Here is a 10,729-nt window from a genome sequence, read left to right on the forward strand (position 1 = left end):
TTAACTAGAGAAACGTGGCCTAAGATTTAATCATCCTGAAGCACTTGAGACTTAAAAAAATACCATCAGGCAGAAGGATCACAAGTTCAAAGCCAGCCACTAAGCAACACAATGAGACCCTGCCTCTAAATAAAATACAAAAAACAAGGCTGGGGATGTGGCTCAGTGGTCAAGTGCCCCTGAGTTCCACCCCCCCCCCAAAAAAGAAAAAAAAAAATACCATCAACTTGTCTCATACTGTTTTAGAACAGGCAAGGAAATCCCCCTTTGTTCTATTTCAGCTTTTTTTACCTACCAGAAATTATTCTGCAACCAAAGCAAGATTGTTAGCTTATACAGGGCACAGGGCATTTAACTCTTAAGAGCTAATGTGAAGTCACTACAGTATTTCCCACATCATTTGGCCCACCAGGAAAGAAAGGTGCTTGGTAACTTGCCCAAGGGACCCACCACAAGGTCCTCCAAAGAAAAGGCAAACTCCAGACTCCTTGTTATTTTTCAAGAACAGTTAAAGGGTGAAATCACAAGGAATTTCCTTCCTGCTAAAATGTACACCTGGAATGTTTTCTAATTATGTATGTAAATGTGATCCCTATGTTAATTTCCTAAGTGAAATTTCGTAAAGCATCTGGCCAAAGTGTATTTTGCATTATCAAAAAGGATAAATCAGAGGAGGGAAAATGTATGGCAAAGTCTTTACTTTTAAATGATTATCAGTACACCAAATAATAACATGTAACAAGTTCTTGAGTCCTATCATCTAGTAATTTTGATTAAAATAAACTAACAGCAGCCCAAACAAGTACGTTACTATTCATTGTTCTAACCCTTAGTCAGAATGAATGACTTTAAGGCTGGCTGCAGCTTTAGACAAGTTACAAATAACTATTTACTACTTTTTCATAGATAAAGCCCCTGACCTTCAAGAAAGTATAAGGGAAAAAAAAATATTTAATCCCTTTCTTTCTTCAAAGAATTTTTTTTTTCTACTAGATCTAAGGAAGAAAAAGTCAGTATTAATACATCGCTGCTTGATCTAGAAAGCATAGGAAAACAGATAACACATACTCATTAAATTTCTAAGAAGGATGAGGTAAAAAGATGAAACCTTTGGATAAGGACTAAGGCCGAACAAAGAAGCTAGATTTGCTACTCTCCAAAAGGACCTACTACATAACAGAGAAATAATTTAATGCCTTTCGTAAAAACAGAACTCAAGCTCTGCTAAGCTTCGTATTCCACAAGGCACTTCATGTTCTGAAGCGCCAACCAGAAAATAGGGCTTCTTTCTTCTCCTATCCATTTATGCGGTAGTTTTCGTGGATTTCTGGTCGGATGTCGCAGACAAAGGCCAAGAGATTATCCAAGACTTCATCCCTGTTCTGCCGGAAGTAGGTCTGCAGGATGGTCATCTTTTCCTGGGTCTCCTTCTCCACTTCAGTGCTGCAGCTACCATGGGATCCCAGGGCCTGGGGTTGAATAATGACACAGGAATATCAGGATGATGCTCCAACAGTCCAGGAACATTTAGCAAGCAACCTGCCAACTTCTGGAGAAACTCAAGCTCATCAATGAATCAATCAGTAGTAGGTACTGTAACCTTGTGACTGAAGATCATGTGAGCAGACAGGCATTCCCACACAGAGTTAACAGGGAGCCCCATTTAGCCAAAACCAGGCTGCAGAGTGGCTCCACTGCTACTCTTCTTCTTTGGGATGGAAGCCATCCTAAACACATAGTCACACTTCTCCAAAGTCCATCATATAGCCTTAACTAAAGACTGGAATCAACCTAAAGACTCAATGCTACAGGCATGGTGGCACAGACCTGGGATCCCAGCATCTTGGGAGGCAGGAGGATCACTTGAGCCCAGAAGTCCGGGGGGTGGGGGGAGCCAACAACCAACAACAAAGGACTGATTTAAATTACAGAGCTTCTATACAACAAAATACTGTGATCCAGGTGTGATGTGCAGACTGTAATCCCAGCAACACAGGAGGATCACAAGTTTGAGGCTAACCCAGGTAACTTAGTGTGATCCTGTCTCAAAATGAAATAAAAAGGACTGGAGACATAGCTCAGTAATAAGAGTGCCCCTGGATTCAATCTTTACTACCACACACACACAAACTAAATAAACAAACAAACAAATGGAAGAGAATACCGTTTAGCAACATGAAATGAACTGCAAAGTTTTTGGATAAGGGGAAGGGAAGCAAGATACAGTAACACTGTAATATTCATATATTTTTGCTGTGGTTTTAAAAAGTGGGAAGAGATGTTATTTTAAAAAAACCTCTGTAATAAACACAAGGAAGATATAACTTAGGAGGAATATACAAAGAGGTTCACCACTGTGACTGTTTTAACCCTGAAGTTCAGCAAATTCAGCAGTATAATGCATGACAGCTGTTCCTTCAAACATACCAAGGAAACAAAACACTTAACAGTGGTGATGCAGGAGGATTGGAAGTTTGAGGCCAGCCTCAGAAGTAAAACTTAAAAGTGTGAGTGGCAGGGCTGGGTATGTAGTTCAGTGGTAAAGTGCCCCTGGATTCAATCGCTAATACCAAAACAAAACCAAACAAAAACACCATCAACAGTGAATGGTTTTGAGGAGGACTTCAAGGCAAGGTGAGAGCAAAACTAATTTCTCATTGGTGGTCTTTTTTATAACTTCAATTTCTTACTGTATGTATCTTAACTATTCAGTTCCCCCCCACTTTTCTTTTTCTCTTAGTACTGAGGATTGAACCCAGGAGTGTTTTACCACTGAGCCACATCCCCAGCCCTTTTTATTCTTTTTTCCCATTTTCTTATTTGAATCAGGGTTTTGCTAAGTTGCTGAGGTTGGCATTGAACTTATGATCCTCCTGCCTCCACCTCCCAAGCTGCTGGGATTACAGGTGTGCACCATGACATCAGGGTTAACTATTCAGTTTTTTCTATTCATAAATTAACACGTAATGATTTGTGAGTTTCCTTTTACTTTCTACAGTCTTTATAATATAGTAGGCTTTCTGTTAACTGCCATACCTACTTACCAGAACTTGGCCAACCAGGTTCAGCAAGAGGAACTTTAACCTTTTTCGCTGCCTAATCTTCTCTTGCATCATTTTATTAACATAAATGTATGTATATAAGCTAACAACAAGATCCCTTCGTGTTGCATAACATTAGTTTTCAAAGCACTCTTGCATACTACTTCTCACCAGAACCTACGAGAAAGCAATCAACCCACTTTTTAGACATTAGGAAACTAAGGCTCAAAGAGCAAAGTAATGAACTTACAAAGACTCAAACTCAAGTCTTCCAAGTTCAAGCTTTGAACTCTTCATACTATAAGTGTTTGTAATTGCAGAAATAACCTGTTGCATTTCATAACTGCTCAGCTGAAATACTTAAAACAGCTCATTTTGGTTTTTTGGGACACAATACCTTTAATTTGTTTAGTTTTTTTATGTGGTGCTGGGGATTAAACCCAGTGCCTCATGCGTGCTAGGCAAGCACTCTATCACTGAGCCACAACACCAGGCCCAGATTTTTAAATCTGTAATCCCTACGCAGGACTACAGGAAAATCCCACTACCTGTTCCATGTATATAAACTATATTATGCCAAGCTCCCGTAAACTGTCATAGAATACTGCTGAGAAAAACTCAGCTTGTGCTTTTACAGTGTAACACTGTTACCATCTCTATAAGCAAATGTAGCAGTAAGAGTAAAAATATGGACACAGATGGCTGCCCTGACACAAGATTATTATTTTGTGTGCTGTCTGACAACTTTAGGCTTTTAACAATCACCCCCATCAGAGAAAACAGTTTAAGCCTAGAAGCTCTGTAACTGCCCATGCAAAGATGATTCCAACTTTTATATCTCAATGCTAGGAGGAAGGCATCTGCCTTCACTCCCCGGACTAGGACCTGGGAGGGTATTTACCTCAAACTGCTGGAAGCCAGTGTAGAAGCACACAGAGGCAGAGCTGAGCGACAGAAAAAAGTACTGTGGGCATTATTTAAGCTCCTGAATTAAGAGTCTTTCACCTGGGTTTTTAATTATATAGGCCAATAAACTGTGACATAGTTTGAACTGGGTTTTCTGCTACCTGGATCCAAGAGTTCTGATAGTGTCTCTTTTCACTGTGCAATTCTCCTGCATTCGTTCTCCTTTGTAGAATTTTCTTTGTATCCTATGTATTGCTGAGATCTGTTTCTGAACCACGGTTGCATGCATCACAGAAGTCCATACTGGTTGTAAACATCTCTACGATTGTACTGAAGGGGCTCCATTACATCTGTGTTCATGAGCATCGCAGGACTTTTCACAGCTGTGAGTCTCTCAGACTGTAAGCTAAGTTCCATGAGGGCAGGGACTATGTTTATTTCTAATCACAGCTGATCCCCCAGCACCCAGCACACCACCTGGTACATATTAACTATTTAACAGGTTACTTATAAATGACTGAATAAGTGAAGATGAGGAGTCAACGTTAGTTTAAAAAAAATTTCTTTTAATTAATAAATAGAACTGATCATCTTAAGATACTTAGCCTGAGCATCCAACAAAACATTCAAGCCAAGCACAGTGGTGCATGCCTGTAATCCCAATTATGCCCTACAACTAGGGAGCCCAAAGACAGGAGGATTGCCACCATATTTGAGGCCAGTTTCAGCAATTCTGCAAGACCCTGTCTCAAAATGAAAAATAATGAGGTCTGCGGGTACAGGTTCAAACCCCAGTAAAAAAAAAAAAAAAAGTAAGAGAAAAACACAGAGTCAAGGTATGGTTCAGTGGCAGAATACCTGCTAGCTAGCAGGCAAGACCCAGGATTTGAGCCCCAACACCAGAAAAATAAATGAATAAATACAATACAATAACCAAATTCTCTAAACTATCAGACTTAGACTCTCTAAGCCATGATGAATGATTTTTAGGGTAGGGGCACAGAAAATAAAAGCAAAAATGTAAAGAAACAGGGCCCACCGCAGCTTCCTTGGCCTTGAACTCTTTCTCCCTCTGCAGGCGGTACTGTTCAATTTCAGCCTGAGCTTCTTCTTTGGCCTGTTTCAGCCTCCGGTTCTTTCCTGTTTTCAAAGGAGAAAGCTACATCAGTAAGTGGTAAAAAAGCGAATGGACACTGAGATGGTAAATTTTAACAGTAAACAGAAAAATATTTAAAACACAGTCCCAAGAGATGTGCAAAGGGAAGAGGGAACTCAGAACTAACTAATAGTATAGGTTTCTGCCTTCTCAGGTTATAAGGAAGTGATTAGATAATAAGTAACGCCTTCATGGGCTGGGATTACATTGTAGCTCAGTGGTAGAGTGTTTGCCTAGCATTCCCAAGGCCATGGGTTTGATACCCTGGAATCATTTAAAAAAAAAAAAAAAAAAAAAAGTCTTCCATAACTACAGCCCATAAAAACGACAGAAAAAAAAGTTATGTCAGAATATTCTCTCAATCTCAACCAAGAACCAACATAAAGCCAGACATGGTAGCACATGCTTGTGGTTCCAGTTACTTGGTAGGCTGAGACAGGAGACAGGATCACTTGAGTTCAGGAGTTCAAGACCAGCCTGGGCAAGAGCATGACCTTGTCTTTAGAAAAAGAAAGAAAGAAAGAAAGAAAAAAAAAAAACGAGAGAGAGACAAAGAGAACACCAATATAAGAAGGATGGCACTGGTCACCTGGGGAACTTTTCCTCTGCTCAAGAAGTAAACACCTACCTAACTTGCTGATGACAAGTGGAGCTCTCCTTAGGAGCTTAGAGAAGACACTAATGTGCTCCCAAGGGACATCAAACTAAAATGTAACTATGAAACAGATGATGTAACACTGGAAACTAAAAACCTTACCTGGAACAAGGAAGTAAGCAAAGTAGTGAGTGGGAAGCAAGATAGCAGAGGAGCGAGGGGCAAGGGGAAACGGGTCCTGGTCCCTAGGAGACTACAGTTTAACACAATGCTGGAAAAAAACACTAAGTTCTCAGAGCCTGTGTGAAAACAGATCACAAAGCTAGCTAACATATATTGTTTGACTCTGCTCACCAAACTTCTTGGATACTCAGAAGGAATTAAAAAAAAAAAAAAAAAAAAAAAAAAAAAAGAGGCAGTCCTAGGTTATTGACCAGAGTATTTATATAACTCACAGCAAAAGACACCTTGCATCTATTCAGCATTGTAGTATCTATCAGTTGTCCAGCTCAGTTAACCCATGTGGCTAAATGAAAGTGATTTAACCTTCCAACTACTGATTAAGTACAGAATTTTGGACCTGTAATGCTCTATGAAATCAACACTCCTTGCAGTTAGTCTGAAACAATAACAAGTCTCTCTCTAAACTATTTCCCCAAGTTTATATTTACAGCGGTGCTAATTTGGGCTTACTGCCATAGGCTTCAATTCACTTGAACCTCAATCCTTCACACATATCCTCCCCATAACTATAGTGGCCCATATTTCAAAGCCACAAATATCTTCCAAACAATATTTGTGACCCCAACTTTATGCAGAAGCTCCAAGCTCCACCTAATTACACAGTACATCACTCCCAACTCCTGGGGCTCCCTAAATTAATCAATTAATACCATTTCTGACTTTCAGCACTCCAATGAGATAAACCATAACATATTTTTTTTAAATTTTAAGGTCCAAAACAATGATTTCGTGAAATCATTTCATTTTATATCATGCCCAATTCTTAAATGATTACAAATCAAGAAAGGGGAACTTTTTTCAAATTGTAGCTCTTTTGATAGTGCCCTAAAACATGTATTAGCCATTTAAAACAAACACATTCAGCAAATAAGTAATAGTTATCAGAGACACAAGACCCTGCACCAGGCTTGACAAGAGCAGGGCAAGGTGTAAACCTGGGCCCCTACTTCCAAGGAACTCAGTTACTCTTACTTTATTCCAAGTATCTGTCCCTGCACTTCTCCTAACAGTCTCACATCCTTCCCAACAAATAAAACTTTTTTTATTTTGTTATACATGAGAGTAGAATGTATTTTGGCAAAATATACATACATAAAATACAACTTATTCTATTAGGTTTCCACTCCTGTGGTTGTACATGATGTGGAGTTACCCTGGTCCTGTATACAAAAACAAGGCTAGGAAAGTTATGACCAATTAATTCTACTGTCTTTTCTATTCCTCTCCCCCCAGATAAAACTTCTGTTTCTGATGATTCAGCACTGGACAATCTCTAAAAAGTCATCCTGGAAATACTGTATCAAGGGCATGACTGGAAATATGCTACAAAGAACACAGAACTTTCTAGTCACTAAAGTAATGGGGGTAGCTTCTTTCCATTCCTAGCACCCTGGAAATAAGGCATTTCCTAGGAAATAAAGAGTATCACAACCCTTCCCACATCCAAGCTAGAATGTACTTGGATATGGAATATCAGAGTCTTATACTAAAACAAACACTAAGGCATTACAGAAAGTAATTTCTTGATATTTTACCCTTGCATAGGAAAGGAGGCTTCTAAACTGCAATTATGCCACTTTCTAGCATGTGATCAAATCACTTCTCTTAGCCTCATTTTCCCATATGTAAAATAGGAGCAAAAACGTCTTTGCCTCAAATGAGAAGTGAGATAAAGTTAAATCAGACACAGTTCTTGCTATATTGGGGTTTAATCTAATGACTGAGCCAGGTTACTGCACCACTACGACAGAAACAAGCACTTGGAAGGGATTCCTAGCCTCATCCACTGGACATGTTCGGGAAAGACTTCCAGGAAGAATTGTTGCCTACATTTTGAGGTCTAAAGGAAGACTAACGGTTAGAGAACAAAGGGGAGGAAAATGGGGCAGGGTTCTTCCAATCAGAAGATCTATGTAAGGCTAGCGGGTAAAAACAAAGTTGTCTTTAAGGACTCAAACCACTTCCTTGTGGAAAAAGAGTACCCCAAACTGAGAGCTGGCAAGAATATAAAAGTGAGATCCAGAAGAACTTCCTCTAACCCATTAAGGAATCGGGGCTTTATCCTGCTGCCACTGGACATTTGTTGACTGGAAACGTAGTGGGGAAGTCATATTTGCATTTTACACGCATGACTGAAGCCCGCGCAGAACACAGAACTGGCTTCTTCCATTCCTCGATGTAGATTAGACCCACCTGTTAAACTCTTTAGCAACTCCAGACTTCCACTTACCGGCAATTACCCTATCCAGTGTCTACTTCCTTCAAGAGTAGGTGGAATACCGTGATGGTGATGCACCCACATTGTGCTGGCGCTTACTAACCGCATTAAATTAAAAAAAAAAAAAAGGATAGAACGAGTTAGGCTGCTACAGAGGCTTCAAAGAAGTTGTGGTTCTAAGACACTGGCGGTAAAGATGGGGGAAAAGTGAACGCTTCAACACACATGTTGGCGACTAGGACTAAACGTCCCCGACAAGGAAGAAAGAGGCAGAGAACTCGCGTTTCGAGACTGAACGATTCTATGCATAGTGGCTCCCTTCACTGGGCCGGAGCTTCCTAGAGGAGCAAGTGGGAGGGAGAAAAAGCGTCTGGAAGGCGCACTCACGCGCCTCCTAGGTCCCAAGGACAGAAACCCATCATTGTCTCTGCGCCCCATTTACTATCCCACATCTACACGCAGGGCTTCCAGAGCCTCGGCTCCAAAGAGCTTCGAAACACTCAAGCGGCCGCGACCCCGCGCCTGGCAGGCCGGGCCTCACCCGCCTCCCACCTCCCTCGACCCGGCGGCCTTCACCAGCCTGCACCCACGCCTGCTCGCGGCCCCGAAACTCACGCTTGCGGGCCTCCGACACCTTCTCAGCGGCCCGCTTCTCCGCCTGCAGCAGCTGTTGGATGCCCTGCGACTGACTGGCCATGGCTGCGGCGACTCAGAAGCCCAGGCAAGCGGCCTTACTCCGCGACGGCCCCTGGGTCAGCTGACCGCCGCCCAAGCTCTGCGCCTGCGCCTTGAGACGGCGCCCCGCCCTGCCGTCACGTGACTCGCGCAGCGTCGCGTCAGCTGACGGTTCGCAAGTCCTGGGCTCCCGCAGGCTGGGGCGAGGAGGAGGAGCCTAAGTGGAGCGCTGCAACTGCGCCTGCGCGAGTTGGGCGGCCCCTTCCTGCTTCTCGCCCATTCGGCTGTACCTGTTGTCTGTTGGAGGTCATTGCCGCTTCTCGGTAGTGTTGTTGTTGCTCTAATTCCTTACTAGTATGCCCACATTAAGGTTCAGAGCCAAACCAAATCACTTTCCCCTATTTGCCACACTGTCGTACTGCCGGTGTACTCCCTGCTTTTCTGGAAATTTCCTTGGCACTCAAAATCTAGGAGCACTTCGGGAAAATTCTGGCTAGTTTTGGGGATGGACTCCTGGAGTGACACAGGGACACTGAACTGGGGACATAGCTCAGTGGTAGAGTTCTTCCCTCGCACGCAGTGAGGCACTGGGTTCCATCCCCAGTGCCACAGGGCGGTACGTTTAAGGAATTGTTGCCAGGTCGACTACTAAACTGATTTTTGGCCAGGTCACGGTCCCTTTCTGAACCGATCTCAGGAAAGGACTGCACTGTTTTCCAAAAATGATTGATGAATGTCCAGTATGATTGGTAGTAAGGCCACAGCAGAGAAGACAAAGTCCCTGGTGGAGCTCACAATTTACAGACAAAAGACAGGTTAAGTAAAACACATAAACAATTACAAACTGTAGTAAAACCATGAAGGAAATACACAGTGTGCTTTACAAAGGGGAGGAAGATGTAGAAGGGCATGTGAAGGCTGTCCTAGTGAAGTGGCACATTTCGAATGAAACCTGACAACCATGCGCGGTCTCCATGCTTGTGATCCCAGCAAGCAATCCCAGACTGAGGCAGGAGGATGGCAAATTCAAGACGGGCAACTTGGCAAGACTCTATCTCAAAAGGGGAGGGAAGTCTGCTGGTCATGTAGCTCAGTGACACAGTACTCCTGGATTCAGTCCCCAGTCTGGGAATAAATAAACAGAGATCAGAGGGCTGAGGCTGTGGTAGTGGGCTTGCTTGGTATGAACCACACCCTGGGTTGGCTCAGCACTGGGAGAGATCTCATCTGGGTAATGAGAAATTACCCAGGAATGTATAGTGGCAAATGCATTAGAAACAGTTACTGGAAAGGGACCGGTATGTGTAGATCTTGGGGGAGCTTGAATTGGTACAGAGATGGTTCCCCTGCCCCCATACAAAATGGGAAGCCAATGGTTGCATTTGCATTATAACAGGCACTATCCTAAACACTTGACTTACACCCCATAACAATTTCAGAACTACCATGAAATGATAATCCCAGTTTAAAAGGCCCACACTGAAACTGAGCAGATAAGTAATCCGGCCCAAAGTCACACCCCTGTCAGCTGTCAAATGGGGTATTTCAGTCTAGTCATACTGCAAATTGGAACCTCTGAGCAGCTGTGCCCTTTCGAAGGGCTCTTGTAGTCTACGGAAGGGACAAGAGGACCTGTTAGAGTTCACCAAGTACTGAGAACATAGAATTATGCCAGAATTTTTCTTATTAGAAATCTCTCTGCACTCCAGGAAAAGGTGGATTTGTAGCTCAGGATGTTTTCATTCAATTGAGGTTGGGGTTCGGGTTGAAAGATGGTTCCAACTCTGTTCTTTCCTCGTGTGAGAACCACGAATCGATATCTCTCTACAACTTTTAGTCCATTCAATGATTTCCTGGGGAGATTTGTAAGTTTCAGTGTTCTCAGGAAACTCAGT

The 10,729-nt window shown here is 42.5% G+C and overlaps 1 protein-coding gene across 1 annotated transcript; it reads right to left on the reverse strand.

Moving 5' to 3' along the window:
* Positions 1 to 681: 681 nt before the first annotated feature.
* Positions 682 to 8,932, reverse strand: Atp6v1g1 (ATPase H+ transporting V1 subunit G1). Its single transcript, XM_047523701.1, has 3 exons — positions 8,775 to 8,932; positions 4,987 to 5,087; positions 682 to 1,469 (listed from the first exon to the last, which is right to left on the reverse strand). Exons 1-3 carry the CDS (start codon positions 8,854 to 8,856, stop codon positions 1,296 to 1,298), a joined length of 357 nt encoding a protein of 118 aa, XP_047379657.1. The 5' UTR covers positions 8,857 to 8,932; the 3' UTR covers positions 682 to 1,295.
* Between the last annotated feature and the right edge of the window lie 1,797 nt (positions 8,933 to 10,729).

Source organism: Sciurus carolinensis, chromosome 14 (assembly GCF_902686445.1).
Source record: "Sciurus carolinensis chromosome 14, mSciCar1.2, whole genome shotgun sequence".
NCBI classification, from domain to species: Eukaryota; Metazoa; Chordata; class Mammalia; order Rodentia; family Sciuridae; genus Sciurus; species Sciurus carolinensis.